Source organism: Uloborus diversus, chromosome 1 (assembly GCF_026930045.1).
Source record: "Uloborus diversus isolate 005 chromosome 1, Udiv.v.3.1, whole genome shotgun sequence".
In the NCBI taxonomy this organism is placed as follows: domain Eukaryota; kingdom Metazoa; phylum Arthropoda; class Arachnida; order Araneae; family Uloboridae; genus Uloborus; species Uloborus diversus.
In genome coordinates this window covers 134422847-134450824 of record NC_072731.1, presented here as the reverse complement: position 1 = coordinate 134450824, position 27978 = coordinate 134422847, and the positions used below count along the sequence as shown (strand labels likewise).

General features: G+C 32.0%; 1 protein-coding gene across 1 annotated transcript in view; it reads right to left on the bottom strand.

The window, feature by feature from the left end:
- Positions 1-1112: 1112 nt before the first annotated feature.
- Positions 1113-27978, bottom strand: part of LOC129235190 (ankyrin repeat domain-containing protein 13B-like) — a 41899-nt gene continuing 15033 nt past the window's right edge. Inside the window, exons 9-15 of the mRNA XM_054868888.1 lie at positions 19975-20133; positions 19157-19327; positions 17111-17213; positions 16715-16876; positions 5592-5731; positions 2242-2378; positions 1113-1266 (exon numbers count right to left, since the gene is read on the bottom strand). Of these exons, the coding sequence (XP_054724863.1) occupies positions 1113-1266; positions 2242-2378; positions 5592-5731; positions 16715-16876; positions 17111-17213; positions 19157-19327; positions 19975-20133 (1026 nt within the window). The remainder of the gene's footprint in view (positions 1267-2241; positions 2379-5591; positions 5732-16714; positions 16877-17110; positions 17214-19156; positions 19328-19974; positions 20134-27978) is intronic.

The following is a 27978-nucleotide window of genomic DNA, read 5'->3' as shown; positions in this document are numbered from 1 at the left end:
ACAGGCAAACCAAAAGACGTTTTAATTTTCTGTTACGGGCAAAGCTGTGCGGGTACCACTAGTGTAAAATAAAAAAAGAATATTATATTTCTTTGCTATATCAATGATGTACTAATTCATCAAAAATATATAGTGCATACCTTTTTGGTTATTTTTAATAATAAATGAACAATACTATTAATTTTTTAATTGAAAATTCCGTAGTTGAAAAAATAAAATCGAAAATACCAAAATATCATATTTATATCGCATATATATATCATGGTATATGTATATCGACTGATATATATCAGGGAACCCTTGCAGAGATTGATTCAAAACACCAAAAATAATATTAGAAAAAACATAATTCCAAGCACCTCAATCTTGAATGTCAATCTCTCACGAAAAAGTAACTCTGCACTTTCAGTGTTTGGTTTTGTGATTGATGTTTGTGCTCTATGAATAAGTGCTTGTTTCATTCTAAAGATTTGAGAGAACCATCCTTCAACATAATGTTATTGTAATCACTGATATACACTCATGTCCATAAATTAAGGATAATGAAGTTTAGGCAAAGAAAGAGACAGAAGCAAAACAAATGACTTATTTGTAAAGTCTATTTATTAAACAAAATGTAAAGAGCAAAAAAGATGCTATATGTTTGACATAATTAATAAAAATAGTGATTTTTACTCCCTGAGGCAAATTTCAAAAAGTAACCTATTTACAAAAAACCAGTATAACATGGTTGGTATGATGATTAATACAGAGTATGTCTTCCGGACGATGCAATACAGACCGTACAACGCCTAGGCATACTGAGTATCCAATTATCAATGTGATCTTGGGGAATATTACACCACTTATCAAGCAATTGCTCTCTGAAGTTCTGGTAGACATGTGGAAGGGGGTTGACGGGTTGCAATTCTTCCGCCAAGCATGTCCAGCACATGCTCTATTGGATTCGAGTCCGGTGAGTATGCTGGCCAATCCATACGGGTGATATCCTCTGACTGAAGGCATTCATCTACAATGTTTGCACAGTGAGGATGGGTCTTGTCATCCATAAACAGAAATTCATCACCCATGGTGCCCCGAAATAAACGTGCATATTGTTCCAGACTGACATCCTACAGATGTGGCCTGTCATTGTTACTCTGAACATGCAAGTCAGTACTGGAATCAAGAATAGTTCCTTCCCAAACGAGCCATCTTGCATCACCGTAACGGTGTCGTTCAATGGTGTTCTCTTGGTCTCCATATGAAAGTCCGGTGAGAATCAGACTGTAAACTAAACTTGGACTTGTCCGAAAACATTACACAAGACACTGTTGCAGTGTCCAGAATGCATGCTCTCTACTCTAGGCTAAGCACAGGCGACAGTGAGTTACGGTAAGTGAAACACATCTGACAGGTCTACGAGCATATAGACCGAATGTGCCCTAGCGTCTGTCCACAGGTGTCTGCCTTGAAACTGTCGTACCGTTAGTCGAAGATGAGACAGTTCTGATGCTGTGCTCCGTCTGTTTCTTTTGGGAGTAACTGCCAAAACCGGTCCTCATTCGGGGTTGTAACTCAGGGTGACCTGTGCTGTAACATCTACTCACATTACCATTGTCTTGGAATCGTTGCCAAAGCCTGGAGATGATACTCTGGGCAATACCAAGTTCCTCAGATACTTTCAGCTGGGTACGTCTGCATTCCAGTCACCCGATAATTCTACCACGTAAAAAATCATGCTTCCTTTGTGCCATAACTATGCGGTTATTGCACTGAAAGGCTTTCGAAGTGCTTGTGAACAGTTTTACTTCTTTGCCACCATTTCTTATACACACCTCTCTTACAACCTCAACATTGTGACACTATCCGCGCCATCTTGTGGTTTCCTGTAATTTGCATATTCTTCTTCAAGATGTGTATGATAATTCTACAGGTGAAATTTTTATTTTAGAGTTCAATTTCTGTGTGATTCTTAATTATCCTTCATTTATGGACATGAGTGTAGTTTAGTTGATCGATACATTACATCAGAATTGACAATTATTTAATAGTTTAAAAACAAAGTGGTTTATTTAAATGCACATTAGATCAGTTATTAAAATAAGAAATGAAAGAGGAATCTTTTTTCTTTTCCTTTTACCATATTATAAAATCCTAATTATTGGAATATGAATTCATACTCATATTGTATTCATACTCTAACATTTATTTTTTTCATAAAGAATAATTAAACGAAATAACATAAAATAATGATTGTACTTTATTTTTTTAGCAACAGATCTCCAAGTACGGCTGTTTTCAGGTGGGGGATTGGAATTTTCAGTCAGTGCAGTGTTTTCTGTACTAGTAGAAGCTTGGGCTTGAGAAGTTGTTGGCGAGGTAAAGCTGCTAGAAGACTAATAAAAAATAAAAAAATATATAATAAAGAGATAAATAAAAATCTTGAACAAGTAAAGTAATAAAGTTACTTTTACTAACTATTTGGAAAAGTTAAAACTTTTTGATTTCTTCAAACTTTTGTACTCGGGGGGGGGGGGGGGGGACCATTATTTTGCTGTTTCATCAGTTGTTTACAGTTTAAAATGATAACATTTAAATTGTAAATAAACATATCACAGTAAAAACTACAACTTTACGGTGATAAATAAAATATAGACCTGTAAAATGTTTCTGGAACATATTTTAAGTAAAACTTGAATTAATAGTTTTAAACATATTTTATATATCTAAAAGCATGCATTTTCAACTACACAACAGTCCTGCATGAGGAAAAAACAGAAATACTGATTAATTCAGAAACAGAGGCTTCTTCATGAATAAAGTTTTGCCAATTTTTTTTTATAAATAATTGTGTTTGCAAAATAGTCATCTCCATTAATGGCTTGTGAATCATTTAAAGGGGAGTTCACGAAACAAATTTCAAACATCAACTATGCAGATACGATGCTTTCTCAAGTTAATTCTTTTTTTTAATCTTAATTTATTTATTTACTTTTGAGCCACACAAATCACTATTCTTTTTATTGAGTTTAAGTATGCATTCATCATAATTTTTACTAATGAAAAAATAGTTGAAATGTTTAGTCAGTGCTTTGATCATAATGATTCTTATCAACAGCTTTAATCTTCAAGAACATGGACGGCGTCCCGAGTACGCCACTCAAGGGAGGAAGCAGCTGTAAATTTCAGAATAGTCTCTTCACCAACACGTGACAATTATTCATACTTTTTCCAAAATCAATTCAGTGATATACTTGTATTTTAAGTCGAAAGTTGCCTTTTTCTCTAGTTCTTTTTGATTATTTTCACTAGAAACCACTCGTGAATGTTCCAATTATGTATCCAAAAAGCATATAAAATAACAAAATACAATTGTAAGAGCTGCAATTAATTGTTCAACAAGTGCCAACGAGTTGTCTCAACCTCTCAATGGCTAAAATATCATTTACAGTCGACTCCCGCTACAACACGATCCGATTTATGCGAAATGGCTATAATGCGATTTTTTCTGCAGTAAAGAATTTTAGACCTAACAGGAATTTCTCGCCTGCAACACGAAAATTTTCGGAAGTGAATCGCTGAGTGTAAGTATCGGCTTTATTATTGGCTACTAAATTTTTTTTCCTGTGAATAGTGCATTTATTTTTCTTACTGCATATTGTACAGGTTTATTTTATGTCTTTCCTTTTCATTGATCATTGATTTTGGGCATAGTAGCATTATTTTATGTTGAATAAAACATTTTGTTTTTGTTTTTGAATACAAATAACTCGGTTTTTTTATGTAAGAAAGAGTAATCTATAGTTAAGAAATGGGTTTCAACAGTTTTAGGTGATGTTTACAAGCGTGTAAAATAATTGGGTAAGTTTATAAAAAATTTTACACATATCCTTTTCCACAACGCGAAATTTCGACTAACGAGGGGGTCTTGGAACGCATCCTTCGCTTAAGTCGAGACTCCACTGTACACATATATACACATTTTTTTAAATTTTATATTTGTGAAATTTACAAATTAAATGTTATCATTTTTTACCATATTGTGATCATATCAACCAACAATCAAATCAAACACATGACCTTGAGGGTCACAGATTTGGACAAAGTTCTAGATATAGTTCCATTCCCACTAGATATGAACCCAGGTAAAGCGGTTTGACTGCATAGGTCCTAGTGTGGCTGCAACGAGGGTTCAAAGTTGCAAGTTTTGCCCATGGTTCGGCCCCAGACTTGTGAAGTGGAGTTCCCATTGGAATTTCAGACTTCGACCCTATGTTCAACATCCCAACACGTTTGGCATCTTTTGTTAGTTAAATGAGTAGAAAGGAGAACCCCTGTTTTTTATAGGCATTATTTAAGTTACTTGAAAAGTCGAAACAATCTTGTATTTTTTATTTTTTATGTACCATGTGCGATAAAATAAAACTTTTCTCCTTCCATTAGTAAGATATCATTGTGGAATATCATTGATAACAGAAGATAAATATCGAGTTAAAGTCTGTTTTCATTAACAAACAATAAGTACTTTTTACTAGCAGAGAATTAATATACAATGCAAATCATTAGTTTCATTTGCAAGCGATAATTATCCTGTAACTATGTTATTTTGGCATTCAAATTATTGAAATTAAAAGTAGTATTCAATTTAAATTTGAGAACCACTTATTAAAAATTACTATTCAATGTATCTAATTAAAAGGTAAGTGCATGCAAAGGGCTCATACTGCAACACAATATGGTAAAAATGGTAATTCTAACCGAAACTCTATTGAAGTTCTGGGTCCAAATTATCAACTTTGGATCCCCGTTGCAGTCGAACAAAGGTCTATGCAGTTAAACCGCTTTACCTGGGCTCATACCTAGGGGAATTGACCTATATCTGGGATTTTTTTTTTAAATCTGTGACCCTCAAGGTCGTCCCGTTTGGTAGTGTGTTTCTTCCTTCAATTAGATCTTTGCTGCTTCTATTTCATTACTAAACATTGTATTAAATAGGAAAATCTCTAAAAATGAATATTTTTGCTTTAAAAAATGCTGGCGTATGGAGTATGCCACCCGTGTTCTTATGTTGCTTCAAACTGTCTGTGTTCTTAAAGATTAAGCCATTAAAAGACTATTTAATGACTTTTATGAATAAAAAGTAAACTGAAAAAGGTGAAAATAGATGCATCCTAAACAGTGGCACAGCCAAAAAAAAATTTTTTAGAAGGGATATGATATATATTTTATTCCTTTTCTATGGACAAAACAAGAAAAATAAGTTTCAGAAGGGGATATGTCCCAAAATAACCCTAAAAAAAGAGGATATATTCCTATAATAACACTAATAAAAGGAAAGAAGTTGTCTTGTTATAATTTCAGCTACAATAATTTTCATTTATGTACATTTTTAAACACATTTTTCATTTAAAATTGAATATGTAATTCATCCCAACATTTTTTTTTTTTTTTTTTTTTTTTTTTTTTGTACCGAAAGTAATTTTAAATAAAATTCTATGCAAGTTAAATTGAAACGAGGAAAAAATAAATAAGCCTTCTTCCTTTCATACACAGCAAATCACTTTTAGTGCAACACATGTCTTTTAAGAGTATATATCATAACAACGTACTGTTACAGTTGTAAAAGGAGTTGGAGGAGATGTATAGCCATATTTCATCAATATCTTCTGTCTTCTTTCTTCTCTTCTTTCAGCTATACTTTCTGCAGTTCTTGGAGGCTTTTCTACAGGTCTATTTGCTTGTGTATTGCCTAAAATAGTGGCAGATTCATATACTTTCAACAGAGGTTAACAAGCACATTTTTAAATTTTAAATGAATTTTACAATTTAACCTTTTTAATGATCTTTTAAATTTTGCATCTAAAGTTTTTCAGTAAAAATAAAGGTTTGTTTACATGGGTATGTTTCCTATTTTGGAGAACCACAAAAACAATACTAGAAAACAACTGTTTGCACTTCATAAATAAATTTTTGCACTTCAAACAAATGATATTTTTTGGATTAGCAGTGTATGTGAGCTGATTTGAGGCATTTTTGACTCTAAACACACTTTTCACCGTAGATCATTTGAAAATGACCCAGCGCAATCATACAGGCAGCACCTATGTCATCTTCCCTTTCACTTCTTCATTCCTCCTCTTCTGAAGAAAAAGGAACTTACTTCATTCTATTTCACATCTTTTTTCTCAATATTGCACCCTATCACATATTCAGGGGTGTAAAATCAAAAATTCATTTTCGTAACCACTTTGTATCAGCAAAAATGCCAATTTTGTATCAGTTAGAACAGTTTTGTATAGTTAAAAAGTTTTGTATCAGAAATCTCAGTTTTGTATCAGGTGAATCAACAGTTTTATAATCAAATTTTAAATTTTGTACACTGTCACTACACCGTTGGAAGCAAATACAAAACATTTGAAGCAAAAAAGTACATGAATAATTTTTAAAACCCAATTTGGTAGCAATATTGTAAATTAAAAAAAGTGTACAAAAAATACTTTTAGTAAGGTATGATTTATCATAATACATACCTAACTACAATCTTAATTTAGTTCTGTGGTTATTTGTTAAAAGTTAATAGGCTAAATTTGATCATGTTCTACTTTATCGATCATGATATGTGTTTAGTGTGGTATTTTTCCATGCCAGAATTTCTTAAGTGGAAAAAATATTAACTACCAGACATTGTTTCTTAGCAGTTGTTGCAAACATTTATCTTTTTTTTTATTTATAGCATTACATGACACAAAGAACTGAAGGATTCCACTTTAAAAATGTCTTTTGTGTATTTATTACAAACAAAGGTAAAGAGAGGAAAAAAAACCATTTCAAAAAACATATTAATAAGCAGCTTCTAATTATTGCAAATTAATAAATAAATAAACGGGGGAAGGGGGGAGATGCTAATGTAAGACGTGAGGTTCTCTTTTACTTTGGTAAAAAAGAAAAAAATAATTTTTTTGGAGTTTATTAGCTGACTTGAAAAGCAAAGTTTTGGGGGGCAACATTTCTTCCACAGAAAAATTTGAAAATGAAATTAAAGTTTTAAAAATCGCATGAATAGAAGATTTACATAGAAGGAATAAAAGTTTTTATACCTTAGCAAGTCATGACTATAAATTACAAACCATTTCATTGATAAGTTATTCACACATACAGAAAGAACCAAACTTAGACCCTGTTTAAATTTTCTCATATTGCATCAATAACTGAAATTTTACTTTCAATCCTTGTATATTATTTCTGTAGCCTGTTTTTGGTTTCTACCCGAGATTTTCCTCAATTCTTGATCGATTTCTTTGATTTACACCTTATTTTAAAGCTTATCGTGCTGGCTACTGACGAAAAATAGACCCACAGTCTAAAAATGTTTTTTTCTGCCAAAAAACCTGTTTTAAAGAACCAGAATGAGGTTTTCGGTTAAATTTATAACTTTAACTTGCACAATGACCGACAGAGCTGAATAGCTTGATCGGCAGAGCGTTCGACTGGTAACCAGGAGAATGTGTGTTCGGGCCCACGTCCGGACAATCTGCATCAAAAAATAGGGAAATATCGTGCATTGCATGAACACTTAATAAAGTGAATAACAAATATGAGGGAATAGAATACATGATAAGGAAACGCTCCTTGCTGTTATGAAAACTTGATCTAACATTGTGCTAAATTACTTCTAAATTGCAAGACTTTTTTTTGTTTGTTTTTAAAGTTTTGGCTCCAGTAAGAAATTTAAAGCATAATGTAAGCAAAAATATAAGTATCAGGTTTAAGATTTCAGACTACAATGGAATTTTTTGTTCAGAAAAATATAATAAATCGTATATTGAAATCTAGATTCTTCTAATGAGTTTTTGACTCTTTGTACAAATAAAAAAATTGCTACCTCAATTTGAAGGGTAAACTACTTTTTTTTCTTCTTTTTTTAAAAAACAAATAGCCTATCACATTTTTACAACATTTGAAAAGCTACGCTTAAAAAAGAGCTTAGTTCAAATTATTTTGTATTTTGACCGTGCTGTTAAATGATGAACACGTGCTGCCATCTAAGTTATAACGGTTCAAGCAACCTGTGGTAACAAATTGTAAAAAATTTCAAAAATAAAAAACATTTCGCTTTAATATCTTATCCTATATATTATTCCCCTCTCATTTTAAAACTTATCAGGCTGGCTAATGACTAAAAATATACTTACGGTCAAAAAACCAAATTTTTGGAAACACCTCTTACTGTTTCAAAACCTTGATGCTGCCTGAAGTTCTTATACAGATTTTTTTTTTTTTAAAGCAAAGTTCTAATACAATTTTCCAATTTTTTACGTCGCTTTCGGCAGGAAAAAAAATAACCTGTGTGTGCGTGTATGTGTGTGTTTTCTTTTTCTTTTCTTTTTTAAAAAGCTTAAAAGCACTGGACTTAGTTGTTAGGTTAAATTGACAAGTTTTTTTCGGTAGAGCGTTCGGCTATAAACTATCTGAACTTCGTCCAAGCTCGAGCTGTCCGACATAATAGCAAATTTTGATTAATATTACACATTACATGTACTCATAACATGCAGCAGATAACACACGGAATAAAATAAATGCAATGGGAATGCTACTCGGTGTTTCGACTCATTTATGCAGGCTACAGTTATCATTCGGATAAGTTGACTGTTAATCAAGGGTGTTCTTCCTTTTTTTTATGCTTTTGACTTCATCAAGGCCACTCAGCATAATGTAAGCATAAAAAAGATTTTCGTCAAGGAAATCCTTTTTGTGCAGAAAAACATTTTCATTGTATGCTGAAATGTAGATGTTTCTAATAACAGTCTTCAACCTTTTGTATGAATGAAAAAATACTACGCCAAATTAAAACTACGAGTTTCACCCAGCAAACCTTTAATTTTTTTATTCGCGCGAATACGATATCCTTATATATTACTTCTGTAGCCTGTTTTTGGTTTCTACGCGAGATCTTCCTCAATTCTTGATCGATTTCTTTGATTTACACCTTATTTGAAAGCTTATCGTGCAGGCTACTGACGAAAAATAGACCCACGGTCTAAAAATTGTTTTTTTTTTCTGCCAAAAACACCTGTTCTAAAGAACCAGAATGAGGTTTTTGGTTAAATTTATAACTTTAACTTGCATTATGACTGACAGAGCTGAATAGCTTGATCGGCAGAGCATTCGTCTGGTAACCAGGAAAATGCGTGTTCGGGCCCACGTCCGGACAATCTGCATCAAAAAAATTAAAGAAGTATTGCGCGCTACATAAACACTTAATAAAATACATAACAAAAATGAGGGAACAGAATAAATGAGAAGGAAACGCTCCTTGCTGTTATGAAAACATGGTGCTGAATTGTACGGCTTTTTTTTTTTTTGTTTATTTTTAAAGCTTTGGCTCCAGTAAGAAAATCAAAGCATATTGTAAGCGAAAATATAAGTATCAGGTTTAAGATTTCCGACTACAATGGAATTGTTTTTTGTTCAGAAAAAAATAATAAATCGTGTATTGAAATATAGAATCTTCTATTGAGTTTTTGACTCTTTGTACAAATAAAAAAATTAATACCTCAATTTGAAGGGTAAATTACATTTTTTTCTTCTTTTTGTAAAAAACAAATAGCATAACACATTTTTACTACATTCATAAAGCTACGCTTAAAAAAGAGCTTAGTTCAAATTATTTTGTATTTTAACCGTGCTGTTAAATGATGACCACGTGCTGCCATCTAAGTCATAACGGTTCAAGCAGTCTGCGGTAACAAATTGTAAAAATTTTTAAAAATAAAAACATTTCTCTTTAATATCTTATCTTATATATCGTTTCCCTCTCACTTTAAAACTTATCAGGCCGGCTAATGAAGAAAAATAGACTTACAATTGATAAATCAAGTTTTCGGAAGCGCCCCTTGCTGTTGCAAAACCTAGATGCAGCCTGAAGTTCTTAAGCAGATTTTTTTTTTTTTAAAGCAAAGTTCTAACTCAATTTTCCATTTTTTTACGTCGCTTTTGGCAAGAAAAAAAAATAAAATTAACATGTGTGTGTGCTTTTCTTTTTTCCTTTTTTTTAAAAATAAAACTTAAAAGCACTGGACTTAGTTGTTTGGTTAAACTGATAAGTTTTTTCGGTAGAGCATTCGGCCATATACTAAATGATCTTCGGGCAAGCTCGGGCTGTCCGACATAACAGGAAATTTATATTAATATTACGTGTTACATGTACTCTTAACATACAACAGCTAACACACGTAATAAAATAAATGCAATGGGAATGCTACTTGGTGTTTCGACTCCTTTAGGCAGGCTACAGTTATCATTCAGATAAGTTGACTGTTAATCGAAGGGTGTTCTTTCTTTTTTTTAAAGCTTTGACTCCGTCCAGATCATTAAACATAATGTAAGCATAAAAAAGTATTAGATTTACCTCAAGGGAATCCTTTTTGTGCAGAAAAACATTTTCATTCATGCTGAAATGTATATTTTTCTAATAGCAGTGTTCGACTTTTTGTTCAAATGAAAAAATACTATGCCAAATTGAAACTACGAGTTTCACCCAATAAACCTTTAATTTTTTATTCGCGCGAATACGATATAAAACATTAAAATTATTATCAACTTCATTAGTAAGAAATTTTCTACTCCTCTGCTTTCTGCAGTAAAAAAAATACATTTTCTCTACGTTCGAAAAATGACACTTAAAAAAAGGACTCAGTTCAACTGGTTTTGGTTTTGAATTTTAAGTGTTCGATTAAAAGAGAAACTTGTGCGGGCATTTAAGCCGTAACGGTTAAAGCAGCCTGCTATGTGAAGTAGTTCGATATTCAAAAATATAAACACTTACTTTCAATTTAATTTATTACTTCTCTAGAATGTTTGTTTCAATCGCTGCGTGAGATCTTCGTCATTCTTTAATCAAGTTCCATGCTTTACGAATAATTTTAAATCGTATCATGCTAGCTAATGACAAAACATAAGACGCATGATCTTATTTTTTTCGGCAAAAACTTTTTTGCTGTTTTTTTACTACGCATTCCTTCAATGAATAGCATTCGAAAAGGAAGGCGCAATTGCTAGGTTTGTTATGGTGTCGAGCTGTTAATCAGAATGGTGCCAACTCGAATCCGTGCCAATAAATATCTCTTTAACGTTTCTTTTTTTCCCGTCAGATGCTCACATGGGCAGGACTGGATTTGCCATAACCTTTTTTTTTTTCACATGCACAATTACTGCTTTTTCACGAGTCACTACTCAGCTACACTTTTAATGATATTTATGTTTGCATTGAAAATACGTACAACCAAAAGGTGAGCGATGATCAAATTATCACAACGTTGTATTTAATGAGGTTTTGTTACTGATGTCTTCAAATTTTATGCCTTCTATTGTGCGCTTACTTTTTTCCGTTTACTTTATTCGGTTCTTCTTCATTATGTGCTTCCTTTGAAATTTTTAAAGAGCGAAATGCCTTGTGGAACGACTCTAAGCACAGTGCGGAGTTCCACACGGGTCGACTAGTAAACCACTAAAATTATTAACTTCATTAGTAAGAAATCATTTTCTACTCCTATGCTTTCTGCTGAAAAAAAAAAACATTTTTTTCTGCGCTCAAAAAATTACACTTAAAAAATGGACGCAGTTCAACTGGTTTTGGTTATGAATTTTAAGTGCTTCGATTAAAAGAAAAACGTGTGCGGGCATTTAAGCTGTAATGGTTAAAGCAGCCTGCTGTGGGAAATTGTTCAATATGGAAAAAAAAAACACTATTTTCAATCGAATTTATTACTTCTCTAGAATGTTTGTTTCAATCGCTATGTGAGACCTTCCTCATTCTTTAATCAAATTCCATGTTTTACGAATAATTTTAAATCGTATCATGCTGGCTAATGACAAAAAATAGGGGTCAGAATATTATTTTTTTCCGGCAAAAGCTTTTTTGCTGTTTTTTATTACGCATTCTTTCAATGAATAGCATTAGAAAAGGAAGGCGCAATTGCTAGATTTGTTTTGGTGCCGTGCAGTTAAGGAGAATGTCGCCAGTTTGAATCTGTGCTAATAAATATGTCTTTATTGTTTCTTTTTTTCCCGTCAGATGCTCACATGGGCAGGACTGTATTTGCCACAACCTGTTTTTTCACATGCAAAATTACTTCTTTTTCACGAGTCACTCAGCCACACTTTTAATGATATTTATTCTTGCATTGAAAATACGTACAACCAAAAGGTGAGCAATGATCAAATTATCACAACGTTGTATTTAACGAGTTTTTTTTTACTGATGTCTTTAAATTACATGCTTTCTTTTCTGCGCTTACTTTTTTTCGGTTCTTCTTCATAATGTTCTTCCTTTGAAATTTTTAAAGAGCGAAATGCCTTATAAAAAGATCCGAAGCACAGTGCGGAGTTCCGCACGGGTCGACTAGTACTTGATTTAATAGGTCCCTATTGCACAGACAAGTAAAATTTTGAAAAAAAAAAGGAATAAACAAATATATAAAAGTTCCTCAAGCTTCAAAGACTTTTTCAGTACCTAGATCTTTGAAGATTTTTAAAATCCTTACAAAAGAAACTAAAAGTGTTTCAAAAATTTAATTAACAGCTACAGAAGAAATTATTTTCAACATTCATCTAAATAGAGAGCTTGATTCTTTGCAGGCAATAGATTAAAGTTAAGTTTAACTTTATTAAGCAGCTCATTTTCATGAGTAACACTTCATTGGCTGAACAAAAAAATTTAAAAAAAAGGATGTGGATTCCATATTACTGTTTTGTATGTCGATTTACACGTTACCTGCTGTGACCACATAATTGCATTAGATTTAACTTCACTCAATGTCGATGTGCCATTTTTAATTAGTTTGAATTTCATCAGGTACCAAAGAAAATTTTGTTACTTAACATTGGTAGTATCTGGTAGATAATGTTTTACATAAATTACATTTTGTTTTATAATTTAAATGTAGCAGATGCTGGTATGCATGACAACCAGTAGGTATGCGCAAAAGAAACTACTTTTTCAAAAGTATATTTGAAGGAAATGGATGCCTGTATGTGTGGTAGAGATTATACTGCAAAAATGCAGTTTTTGTTTAAAAAATATATATATATGTATATTTTTATAAACTCTTAAGACACTTTTTCTACATACATTATAAATTATAAGTAGGGAAGTGTGGAGCAAAGTGAAATAGTTAAGAGAACTTACTTTTTTTCAAAACAAATAAATTGGAAATACGTGCTGAAAATAACGGTACATAAAGAAAAAACAATGTATTTGAAAATAAAACCTGCATTGTAATATTTTTTACTGTTAGCTGAATTTGTACATTCAAAAAAAGGAAGACATTTTTTGCTTCTTTTTTTCAAGGGGAAAAGTGGAAACACTACTTTTTCTACTAAAATATTTTCTATTTGATCATTAAAGATATTTTGACTAAAAAAATGAGTGAAATTAATGAAAAGAATTAATGAGTTAATGAAAAGGAAATGAAACAACAAACAAATAAATAAACTAATATATGAGAAAAAGTAAATGAAGGAATAAAATTACATGGATTAATAAAAAAGAAATAGGTAAATGAATGAATAAATAAGAGAATTATTAAATGAAGGATGGTAAAAGAAATAAATAATGAATGAACATGTAAGTGATTTGATAAAGGATTTATCTCTACGTAGTATAAAATGAAGTCTCCAAAAAGCGTCTGTGTGTTTGAACTCGCTAAACTCAAGAACTACCCGGCCGATTTTGCTGAAATTTTCACAGTTTGTTCCTTTAAGTCCTGAGAAGGTTTGCAGACCAGTTCGAAAACAATTCGATGAATAGTTATTTTTTTTATTCCAATTTGGGCCTAATTTTCACATAAATTCCCGAATATGGGGGTGAAAAATTACTCATAAATAGTAATATTATATATCGTTGGAAAGGGAAGAATTTTCCGCATTCTACGCAATTTGTTCCAATGCTCTAACTTAATTGCGGCCGGAGTTTTTAACGTTTTTAGCTCGAATTTGTTTAGGCTTAGCTGAAATTTAGGCACTACTTTCTTCATTAAATCTATCAATAAAAAGCGAAGGAATTGTCCCACAGTTTTCTTTTTGACGCCATTCAAAAGAACTGCTTTTTTTACTCCAGATCTAACTCGAACTGTGGTCAAAAGTTTAACCCTCTATCTCCATTAGAAAAAAGTTACAAGCAAATTAAATGAAGTTCAAAAATCTGTTCTCTATTCAAGTTTTTAATCATTTTATTTTGCGTTTCCACGGTAACACTTTTTGAATCCATTGTTTATTTCCATCTTTCTCATTTTCAATTTTTAAACTTATTTTATTTTGTGTTTCCATGGTTACGCTTTTTAAATCCATCTATCTCATTTTGTTTTAATTTTTTAAAAGTATTTTAATATCTGTCGTCATTGTTTGGAGGGTAAATTTTCCATGATGGTTTTTCTTCTTTTAGTATTTATGTCTGATTGTTGAATATACAACACTTGACAACATTTTTGTTTTCAAAGTATACCGGGCAAAGCCCCGCATGCACTTATCCAAATGTACAAAGCCTTTAAAATATAAATAAGCATATTATTAAGCAAGTAAAATACTGCACTGAATATTAATAGGTATAAATTAATATTTAAACAAGAACTTTATCATTTTATAATGACAAAATTAATTTTTGACTTGCAACAAAATAATACAATATGAGTATCATTGTTTGAAAATTGATCGATAAATCATATTCTTTGATTTTCAGAGGTAATTTTTACTTTCTTCTATATCTAATATATGGAAGAAAGTATTGGATTTGTGCAAATTTTCGAACTTCAAATTTTGATGGACTCGAACGTTTTGAGGTGTGCCGAGTCCATTTTGACCATTTTTGGAAAATGCGTCTGTCTGCGTGTGTGTATCCATATGTGTGTCTTGTATGTGTGTGACCAGTTTTTTGTGGCCGCTCTTCAGCGAAAACTATGGCATGAAATCGAACAAAATTTGGTACATGTACATGTCCCCATGTGAACTTGTGCCCATTGGTTTTCGGCGCGAATTCCTCCAAGGGGGGTAGAGCAATGGGACGTTTTTTGAGTTTTGCGTGACTGCTATTCCCCAGGAAGTAACCGGCGGAATCAAACAAAACTTGGTCCATATGTTGCCCTTAACAGGTATAGGTCCTGATTCAATTTTAGTGTCAATAGCTCAAACGGGGGTTGAGCTATAGAACGTTTTTTGTTTACAATTTTGACTGCTGTATCTCAAGAAATAATGAATATAATCAAACAAAAAATTATTGACAAGTAGCCCTTAGAGGGTATAAGAAATGATTCTATTTTGGCATCAGCAGCTGAAAAGGGGGGTGGCGCAATCAAACGTTCTTTTTTTTCCATTGTGAGTGCCATTACTCAAGAAGTAATGCTACGTTCTGGATGAAATTTGGAGTAAATATGAATCCATATGTAAACAGGCATTGGTTCAATTTTGGCGCCATGGGGGCTGATTTTTTTTTATTTGTGTGAATAAAAATAGCTTTATGATTGCAACAATAAGAAAGATAAATCGTAATAGACTGTTGTCTGCGTTTATCACGTGATTTTATAATTGCATGGAAATGATCGGAAATATATTATCTCAATGATTTAAAATTTTTACCTGTTGCCATCTCGTGTTTGTTAACAAATAAATGTTTGTAATTATTTTGAGCAAGGCTTTTAAAATAATTTTCAATTTTCATTCTTTGCTTTGCTTTTGAGATAAATCAAGAATTAGGATGGTCGCCAAGTTTTGGCATGTGTAATTTTGTTTTTGTTTGGAATATTGCTTCCTCATTAAGCATGGGGAGGGATCAGAATTATAAGAAAGATAAAGAAGAAAGTTTCGTGATGGCCACAGCATACTAGTTTCTTGACTGGAGTAGACTACACACATTACTACATAGTTAAAATATTACTAGATAGGTGGCACTAAAAGCAAAGTAATTACTTCCCCCATTCCACTTTGACCCATTATTTCACTTTTCCCCACATTTCCCTACATCTTAATTTTATTCAAAACATGAAAAAATAATAAAACAAGAAATAAAATACGCCAATTTTCAGTAGCATAGGTGAAAACAACTTCCACTTTTAAAAATTGTTGAAAAATTTACAGGATGCAAAAGGATTGAAACTTAAAGCACAGTACACAATTTTTGGAGAATATAAGCAATTATTTACCACTTCTTTTTCTTATATGCTTCTTTTTAGCTTTCAACAGGAAAAATTGAATGTAACAGCTATTTTTTTCTTGCAGTAAATATTTTTGGGTAGTAGAATGGTATTTTTGGTGCAAAAATCACGAAATTTGCCGTTTTGTATCAGGTTGTATCAAAATTTAATAATTGCTGCAGATTTTCCACCCCTGCATATTGCACCTTTTAACCTTTTTTTTTTGTTCTTAATCACATGCATCAACTATGTTTGAAATTGAATAAACATGGAAAAAGACCTATATTTCATTACTCCTAATTGCATAAAAACACTGCAGATTAAACAAATATGAAGAAGGAGGGACTACATCGAGAACATCTTACGGAAAAAATTCCAGAGATAAAAGATTCATACAGTGACAGGTAGGACTTAAGATATTTCAAAATCCTTAACAATTTCATATACATTAAACTAAGTCCAGCACTATAAAAATAATAATCTACCAATTGTGATTTAAACTGCTGTTACTGGTTTTAAAATTTTAAAGAGAAAAAGACGTTAGCACTAACCAAATTTCACGTAGTTTTCAGGTACATCGAAACAAGCTGTGTCTATCTCACATGCAAGACAGCCATCTATCTTGTATGGTGATACAAAATTCACAGGCGAATCTAAGGCAAATATATTTCCAAATGTAACTCTCGCTTGTAGAACGCGAAAAAGGGGCACTTCTGTAATTAAAAAATACATCAATATATTACTTTTTGCTTTTAAAAAATGCATTTGAAATGCTGGAAAGAGAAATCTTTTGCAATGATGGTAAAAATTTAACTTTTGAATAAAAATTCTAGAAATTCATGCACAAAATTAAAACTTTTTTTTTGTCAAAAATTTACTTAAAATTTATTGAATCAAATTTAATGAGGTAGAAAAGAAGTCAAAAAATATACTTAGGTGTACCTCACCCATTTTTATAGGAAAACCTGCAGGCAACTGGTGCATGATGAAGTCACGAAGCTTAGCGAAGTGTCGATTACTAATAGCCATCAAATCAATAATAGGAATTAACTTATGAAAAAAAGAAAGAAAAAACATACACGTTAGAATCCTTAAAAAGTATAACAGCAAACAAGGCATTTCAGAAAATATTTAGAATGATTAACATATCAATCTGCAATTACTGCAACTCAATATTTTGATACTGAACTAATTGTTTTAATACTGAACAAATATTAAATATTTCTCAACAGATTGCATTTTTAAAATAAAATCAGCTTCTCAAGTAAGGGTTTTACTTTAAAAAAACAAAATAAAATTCACTTGCTTAAATCATGGGAAATAATAATTATACTAATACTAGCACACCATTACAAAAATAAACAATGTCTTCATTAGTTTAAAAGGGAAGTAGAACTGAAAAATAATATCATACCCTCAATTAGTAGCTATTCACTTGTGGGGTACAATAGGTTAGATCCAGGTGACATTTGTTTAAGAGCTAACTCCTAAAATTTCTACAAGAGTATATAAAGTATTTATAAGTAGTGCAATCCAAAAGTTTAAGGACAAGTTATATAAAATTTGTATAAAACCCTGAATAATTCACATCACCGAAGTACATCCACCTTTAAAATAGTCACCTTGAGCAACTATGCACTACTGTGAACGTTCATATAACTTTTGGAAGTACTCCTGGAAGCCATTTTTTGCAACCTCTTGTAAGGCCTCCTGAGATGCAGCTTTAACTTCATCTGACGAAAGAAAGCTGCGTCCCTGCAAATGTTTTCCAACTGCTGGGAATAGGTAAAAGTCACATGGGAGTAAAGTCCGACAAAATGTGTTATTTGTTTGACATCCAATCGAAACGTGTATGGAAGCATGGAACATGGAAGCTGCCTTCTTCAACACAATGAAGTTAAAACTGTATTGCAAGAGGCTTACAGGAGATTGGGGAAAATGGCTTCAAGAAGTGCTTCCGAAAGTTATACGAACGTTGGCAGAAGTGCATAGTTGATCAAAGTGACTATTTTGAAGGTGGATGTGCTTTGTTGACGTGAACTATTCAGGGTAAGGTTTTATACAACTTGTCCCCAAACTTTTGGATGGTACTATGTATATGTAATAATTTGTCAACTGTTGAAAAATGTTGACGTCCTGTAATTTAACTATAAAGAAATGCGTTGAAGAATGAAAATGGAAACACTAAATGGATGAATGTTAGAATAGCAAATACTTTTGTACTGAGTTCCACAGTTCACAATTAGGTCTATTTGTTTTTTTAAAAATTAAAACATTAAATAAAAAAAAACTATTAGTGGACCTCTCATTTGGGAAAAACTAAAAAAAAAAGGTCAGTGAAGATTTAAAATTAAATGAATTGAAAACTTCTAATGGATGGCTAAACAACTTTTGTGTCATACAATCTTTCATTTAATACTGTTTATTTTTTTTAAAAAAAAGTAAATCAATTGATGAGGAACAAGTGTCTGGGTAGAGAAAGAGTTTACATAATTCTATTGGGAAAAGATAGTTATACAACAGCTAGAATGAGACAACAATTTTTCACATGCTTCATGACAAAACTTCATGGGAACCAAAAATATTAAGCAGTGCATGGCAAAATTTGAAAAATTAAACTATCTGAGCTCTTGGATGTGATCATGGAGGTAAAATTTGAGATAACTATTTTATTCAAAAGGTAAATAAGTTCAATTGCTTTGAAAATTTAGATATAAAGAACTATCAAATGGAGATCTATCAGAAAAGAATAGATGAAGGACACCTGAATTTAAGAAAGAACAAAATTTACTCAAAAAGAAGGCTTGAGTTCTAAATTTTGATTTCTTTTTTTAGTTAGATTTGTTTTTGTTTTCGTTTTTGAAAATCAAAAGATTAGCTTCTAAAAATCTCATTATGAGCAATTTTGAAAAATAATATTTACTCAGTCTTTTATCCAAAGCATTTGATACAAATTAGACACTTACATTTTAGCAGGTAAAAGTTTTTAATACCTGTTCTTGCAAAGACAAAGGATAATTCTCACACAACCAAATTGTGCCTTTAAACTTTTGAATTTTAGTTGTAACTTCTCTTGGTCGACCTACATCCCGTCCCTTCAGATCAACATGAGAATCAAAGTATTCCTCGGGAGTAATTAGAGCAGGATTTGGAGAATTAACTTCCTATAGTCAGAAAAATCGACAGATTTAAGATAAATGTATGTATGAATGTCAAGTTATTTAAGGACACACATTGATTTTTCATGATTTTTATTATTACCTTTAAAAATGACCATAGCCAAGCAAGAAATGCTAGTAAACAATAAAAAGATGAAAGCATTCCGCTAGTTCATTTCAAAATAAATCACCCCTATTCCATAAAACTGAAAGTTTTATTTCGAAATATTTCTTTTTTTAAAGCATTATTTTCAATAAATTACTTATTTTAATAATCAATGAGGAAAACAATTACTTCCACAAGTTATAAAATATTTGAAGAATTTTCAAAATATAGCAATCATCAGAGCTCAATTCCCGACGAAAGAAATGCGAAAGCCCTATAATCCTCAAGGCTTATTTCGGTATGTAAATATCCTGGATTTTGGCTGAAATGTTAAAATTCACAGAGAATTGAAAAGAAGTGCAGGAGCTCGGCTTCTTTGAGCCCATGCAAATAATTAAGTTCTGGTAATCATACATATTTTGCATTACTTTTTGGCATTTAACAGTTTATAAAATAGCTTAATAATAAAAGACCTCACATACTAAAAACAGAAGCTTTTTTTTAAAAAAATTGTGATTGACATTTTGAAAATAACACTAATACTTACACCAAAAACAGACATCGTATTGCTACGCTCATCTACTTCCATGATTCCTAAAAATGACTGGAAAGCAGATCGAGTTGCTTTATATTTCCTTTTGTCTGTTTCAGATAAATGTTCCGTTCTCGTTTTAGTAACTAATTCTACATTGCTAGCAACATAAACCTAAAAATATAATTAAAACTTAAAACAATACTTGAAAATGCTGTACATAAGAAAACTGCTTAAATAGAGAAACTTAGCAAGATTAACAAGGGTTTGAGTAGATGTTTCAAAAAAATTAGGACACTGTTTTGTTAAAAGTTTAGGACATTTTTAGGACAACAAATTTCAAGAGCTATAAAACAAACACAATTGTTTTGAGCATATGCTTTGTTTAAACTATGGACTGCACAAAGAGAAAACAAGGGATAACTGTTTAGCCATGGCATCAAAAATTATCATTTCCTTAGTCAGAATACTTTGTTTTAAAACATGCAAAAATTCCTACATTAAGTTTTACATTAGAGAATAAATATATTAACAGCTGTGAATGAAACACTTGCCTGTCATAGTGAAAATGCTAATAATCATTCTGACAGTCTAGTCTACTTTAAAATCATTTATTTTAAGCTCTCAAAACACAATAACTGCTGCAAAGATATTTTCATATTTTTGAAGTTAAACAAGTACATACAAATTTCGGGTTCATAACTAAAAATCATTATAATTTCTTATGAGTTCAGAAAATATTATTTGTACAGCACTGACTATGATCATCATCACTATTAATGATGATTATAACCTACTTTGAATCTGCATACTTATTAAAAACTGATTATGACTAAGGTTAACCACAACAGTAGTGGCCACTTCAAGGTTTAAAATGCACTAGTAGTGGCCACAGTGAAGTAGGGTTTGGTGGGGGAAAGTGGTCAATGGGTAGAGGCGTAGCTAGACCCGACTTTCGGGGGGGGGGGGGGTACTTCTTATATAATATATATGTGTGTGTACACTTTTTTAGTATTAAAAAAAAAGAGGGAGGCGAATCTTACATACTTTCGAATAGGGTGCCCCAATTTTGATACTTGTGTCAAACAAAACAAAAGCAAAGATTTTTTTTTTTTTTTTTGTTAGGGAAAATTCAACTTTTTTTTCTTTTCCCTCCATTTAATTTAAAGTTAAATTTTCTAACAACGGTCTTGTCAAAACCAGTTTATTCGAATCAGGGAGAAATCAAATATCTGATGAGCGTGTTCCGTTCATTTCAGTGTGAGTGCTTAATTTAGAGGCTAACACACATCTACAAAAGCTGGCATCCCTGAAAGCTAATAGATACTTTCATTTCCGCCTGTAAACTGGATGTTTGACTTTCAATCTCATCGGTGGTCAGACTATAAAGACTATTTTTATAAACTTGGTTTGCACTAAAAGTATGAAATAAAATAAAAAAAGACTTCTTGAATTATAACCCGCAAAAAATGAAATTGCTTTTCATATCGTTATATTTATATGTAGCATTTTATGTATTTACATTTATGCTAATTCTAAAGCAGTCAATAAAATTTGAATAAAAAAAGTTAGGGAAGAAATATAGGCGGTAGAACGTTATTTGCTCAAATGCATACCATCTGTTCTCATCTCAAGTCTTTATTTTTAATTTTATTAGCTGCTTTAGAATTTACATAAATATCTATTTGGGAGAGCAACAGCAATTTTCGAGTATTATAAACAGAAGTCTTTTTTATTTTCTACTTTTTAATGAAAACCAAGCTAATAGAAATAATCTAGATTCATTTCCTTTTTAAACATTTTATTCATGTAATGCTATGCAGTTTTTCTTTTGAATTAAAATAAAATTACCTTCAGAAGGGTTCGATGGGACTAATGCTGCATTGCAGACTGTACTTCGTTTTCTTCAGACGACGTTAACTTTCTCTTTTTAGAGCAATCCTTTTCGTCATTTTAATTTTTTTCTTTGGGTTTAAAAAAGCTTGTTATCGGTTTTGCTAGCTTCATTATGCAACAACTTTCACTTAGAATGTACTATTTTAAACAGACTGTACGTTTCCAAAAGAATACGTAGTAAACACTGGCTGAAAAATCAATGTGATTGCAATGGATACTCTGGTTAGCAAAGGTCGTTCTGACTATGACCAATGACACACACGAGACCAGACCACCGAAAACCTCTATCGTCTCGAATTCTGGTTATACTATCATTTTTGGATTTGAAGCCTAATGATCTTTAAAGCAGCAAACAAAAACAATTTCTTCAACTCAGAAAGAGAGGAATTGTCTTCAAGAGCTGAGGAGGCAGTGGAAAAAAGGGAGAAAGCGTTCCACGAGTAGGCTTTCCAGGAAGATTAACCAAAGGACAGTCGTTTCGCACACTTTCTTGGAAGAAGAGTAAGGGGGTGAAATTCACAGGTTTGACATGTAAAATGAACATTCAAGTTCATGGTTAAAGGTCATTCAAGTTAAAAGCCATTTCGCTCTGTTATCTGGATTAGTACTGTTCTTTGGTTGCTCTCTTTCTTAAACTTGTGACTCCTTAGAAACCCGAAATGATAGGAGTGAAAAGAAAGTATAAGTTTTTTTTCCAAGTGATGAAAAAATGAAAATCGTAGAATACTGGCCAAGTTAGATTTGCAGCAATTGCTAACCTCAAGAGGATAAATAATGAATCAAAAAAAAAAAAAAAAAATCAGGGACTAAAAAGCAATAAAAGACTTTTTCTTGAAAAAGATATGCTTAAAGTTTCTTTTACTGTCAAAATGATTTTTTAAACTCGCAATAAAGCACTTAATAATGTAATAATAGAATGAATACCTAACAAAACTAATAAAGAGGAATTTTAATCAAGAGCTCAATATTGTCTTTAGTATCGATTTCAAATTTTCACCATCAAATTTCAAATTTCCATAAAAAATTTCTTGCCCCCGTATCTCGAAACCTCTTTATCTCGATTTTTTCTTTAATGTGAAATTCGAAATATACAGATTCGACTGTATGCAATATTCCCACTGCGCGGCTCATAAAATTAAACATATTTAACAATTTGCAGAATGTATGACAAAGAAAGGCTGCATATACGTGGATTTAACAAATCAATCTCATTTCTAAAGCGAAGTGTCAAATTTCACTCAATTATCAAAAAATTGTCGCAGCAGAGGGAGGCGTCTTTATGCTTGAGGGTCACACATGGAGCAGATTTTCATTGGCATTGGGGGGGGGGGAAGTAAAGTGAATTTTTGATCTTTGTTACTCAGGAAAAAGTCGTTTTGATTTTTTTTTCTTTTTCTTTTTTTTTCTTTCTTTTCTCTCTTCTTTTTCTTTTTTTTGTGAGACTGATGTTTTGGGGGGGGGGGTGTCCCCCCCCCCTAGCTACGCCCCTGTCACTGGGGAAAAGTGGTCATACATCAAATAAATAGCTATGGCTTGGAAATAAATGTTCGAAAGAATGTGAAAATTTTATTTTAGAGTAGGGCAGTTAGAAACTACATTTTAAATATAAAATTTTACAACTGGCAAAATTTTATTTGTTAAAAAAAAAAATATTTTGCGTGAATATGAAAAATTTTAAAATCTAAACATCTTTCTAACTTCCTTAGGAAATTTTGTTTGTTAGAATTATGAACAGATTGACCCCACAGGAAGCTTCCTATATGTCTCAAGAACTCTTACTCATTAGTTTATAGCTGAATCTATTTCAGGTAATTTTTTATAACAATTTAAGTAAGATGAGGTAAGGTGGCCATAATATTAGGCTTAAACGAATACAGTCGACTCCCGCTACAGCGCGATCCGACTTACGCGAAATGGCTATAACGCGATTTTTTTCACCAGCAAATAATTTTTGACATAACGTGAATTTCTCGTCCGCAACATGAAAATTTTCGGAAGGGAATCGCGGTCAGTAAGTATCGGCTTTGTTATTGACTACTAATTTTTTTTTTCGTGAATGGACCTTCATCCCGTTAGCATTACTGAGAGTTCCGACACCGTACTAGTCTGATGCATCACTTATACAAAAAAATACTCCTCATTTTCCGTTTTTTTTTTCACATTCTAAATGTGAAAGTTGTTGAAATATAATAACACCTAAGAGAGATGTTTCATCTTATGAAGATCAAAGGAAAAAGAGAAAGTTTCTGACAATTAAAGAAAAGCTTAAGATTATGTGCTTGAACAATTATAAAATGCGTCGACAATAAGGTATGAGTGAATTTTCCATATCTACAATTAGAAAGCAAGAAAAGGAAATCCGTCTAGGTTCACCGAGCAGTTTTTAAGCAAAATGCAAAAATTATGAAAATGGAAGCTGTTCTTGCACTGTGAATTTAAGAAACCAGGAAGAGAGGTGTTGCCGTAGATAGAAACGTTACCATAGATAGAAGAACTAGTGAAGCAATTGTATTGTGCATTTAAAAATAAATAAGTAACGGTTTGATCACTTGACATAAATCATCATCATTCTCGCTTTTTTAATTTACAAATATCATTACGGGATCTTCTGTACAGTAAAACTATAGAGCATTTGTTTTTCTTACTACATACTGTACGTACCGTACTGGTTTATTTTATGTCTTTCTTTCCTGTTGATCATTGATTTTGTAAATCGTAGCAGTATTTTAGGTTGAATAAAACGTTTTTTTTTAAAATATGAATGAAATTTCAGTTTTTTTATGCAAGAAACAGTTATGTATAGTTGAGAAATGGTTTTTAACAGTTTGAGGTGGCGTTTACAAGTGTATAAAATAATCGAATATGTTAATAAAAGTTTTTACACATACCCTTTTCCACATCGCAAAATTCGCAACGGTCCTGGAACGCATCCCTCGCGTAAGTCGGGACTCGACTGTATTGTTCTTCTAATGTCACTGAATCTTAAGTATAAGGCAGATACAAAGTAAATATTAATTTTACTTAATATGTATTGTTTTTGCAGTAAACGGGGTTAAATATACAAGTATATGCAATATATACGCATATATATATTCGTGTAGGCACGTACATAGACGTATTCACATAAATGCAACAATAAATACGTATATGGGTATCTGCAAGTATTTTTTATCCATACAGCTATACATTCCCGTATATTCTCGCTTATACTTGTATATATACGAACACTTATATACTCAAGTAGACACGTATATACGCGTACGTACTCGAATATACACTTACATACAAGCATAAGAAATACAAGTATACAGGGAGAGTTTAAACTCTTGAGCAAATTATTAAAAGGTGTTAGAGGGGAGAATAAGAAGCAAGAATCATAAGGAACATATGGTCAAAAACATAATGTTGATGCGCTACATGCACGCAAAGCCAGAAACTGATGGATGCAAAAAAAAGGTCACAAATTTATATATTACACAAAGACAATTTTACACAACATTTTAGGTCTTAAAAAGTTTTAAAGCGTTTGGTGAAATTTGCGGTCTGCAGCTGTAATACATGCGTCGCATTCACTGATCACTCTCTGTTGAAATAACGAGAGTTTTGAAAAACTTTCATCAGCCGCTGCGCACTTTTTTGCGATGCGTGTATTAGAGCTACTACAGGCCGTAACTTTTAACTGCTGTAAATATTTCTTAAAAACAGAAATGTTGGGTAAAATCATCTTTGTATAAAAAAATTTGTAATTTGTTTTGTATCCATCATTTTCTGGCTTTGTGTGCATGTAGCCCATCAGTGAACGTAAGTTCCTTATAATTCTTCTCTTCTTTATCCTCCCCTCTCACACCCCTTAGATTTTTGTCCAAGAGCTTGGATTCACTGTGTTGGCACCAGGGGCAGCATTTCAACATTTCATTTTGGGGGTCGAGTTTTTTAAACATGAATTTTCTCACTATGGAATAAAATACCAGTACATTTTTTTAAGTAAGGTCATTAAAGAAATTCAAATTTTAATTTGCACGCTTTTAATTTATTTTATAGTAAACTGTAACGGAAAAGATCTTGATACTGCCGTTTCTAAAGTAAATTTTTAATGTTCGATTTTTGGAATCCATAAAAAAAAAGGAAATCTTGGTACTATATTTCGTCAATGTCCAGTGGCATGCTCTTGGCAGAATAGCTGAAGATGAAAGTCTTGCTTGTCCCATCATGCACCAAAAAAAAAAAAAAAAAACTCTAACCTTCTGAGACACGAAAATGATCTTTCACAGTTAGCTGAGTTGATTGGAATTGGTGAAAAATAATTGAAGCTACAAAGTTATGTTAGAAAATGCATCTTTAAAAATTTTCTCTTAAAAAAAACCACGCAAGTTTAAAATTTGTGCTCTAGTCTTCATTTTTCATCATTGAAATACACTGGCTCTTCACAAAACAATTCTTTTTGCTTCGTTCAACAACTTTTACATGTAACTGAAATATTTTATTTATCTTGTTCAATAACCTGCACATATAATATTGAACTTAGATTTATCACTAAATCTTGTGTTAATTTCATTAGAAACTGAATGAATCTATTATTTGATACAAAATATTGAGCCAAACGTAGGACTTTGCATCATCATGTGAATTTTTTTAAATATTTTTTAAATGGATCTAATAATTCCAAATTAACAAGAAACTCTTAATAGGAGCTCAATCAAGAGTTCTAGCTTTAACTTTTGAATACCATTTTGTACCTCTCAGTTAAAGAAATACAAAAGTAAACCCAACAAAAGAACTTGTTGATGCACGAATTTTTTTCAAAAATAGCGTGTCTTTTGTAAGAAGTTTCCATGAAAGTATACAATGTATTGAATTGCTCAAATATGCCTCTTAACAGAAGGAATCAATGTTCACTCACTAACTGAACGTACATTTTAAATATAATCGCAACAATGAACTCAAAATACCAAGGAACTTCTCGTAAAAATCGGGCCAGTCACACCTGTGCACTGCCCTTTCACATTAGAAGCAGAAGCATCATCTTAACTCTGAACTTAAAAGTATGAGGCATTTAACCCATATGAGGAAATTTCTTCTTCAGTTGAAACAAACTTATTCTCCATCTGTTTTTTATTCTGGAAGTTCCGAAAATGATTCATGAATTTCTATGTTATTACCCTAAATAGCGAAAAACAGTTGCTCGTGTCTGGACAGGTCTCGAATTTCATCAACTTTTACTAAAGATCGTCTGCAGATTATTTTTTAATTATTGCATATGATCACTGATCCGCGCGTTATGTGAATTGAATTTCCCGATTTCTTAATATTTTGCGCAAAATATTTGGGGGTGCAACCGCCCCCTCTTGCTCCCCCCATTTGCCGCCCCTGGTTGGCACACATATATATAAGCTTATATACTCGAGTAAGATCAAATACTCGTGTATATACATGTACTGGTGTATACACGTAAATGTACGTATATACGTATATACAGGTATATAATCGTGTTTGCACGTATACATACGTATAGACTTGTGCTTCACTATATATATGTGAGTAGACACGTACCCAAACATGCACTGGATGTATCCACGAATTAACTTGTGTATAACTGTATATGTGTGAATGTACGTGTATATGCGTACATACAGTGTACAGTGGACGTACACACGTATATATCCAAGTATACGTCTACTGTTACTCGTATATACTCAGATATGCACGAATATACTCGAAATACAAGTGCATACACGCACATGATGTTCGTTTACACGCATATGGACCCGTACATACCCGTGGCACGTATATACTCGTATAGATACGTATACATGCTTATACATTCGTGTATACACGTATATAGTTGCGTAGGCACGTGCATGCATGTATGTATTTGATGCATATATGTATCTACTCATATATGAACGTGTTTACTAATGTTTACACGACACGTATATACTCGTGTATACACACATTTGCTTCAGCATATACTTGTAACTATAAAAATAACCGAAATATACAAATATTAGGGTTGTTTATAATGGTTTTGCATCCATTTTTAACTATGACCACTTTCCCCCACCCCATGGGGTAAAGTGGTCATAAATACATAGGGAATAGAAACTGCTATAAAACTGCTTAAAT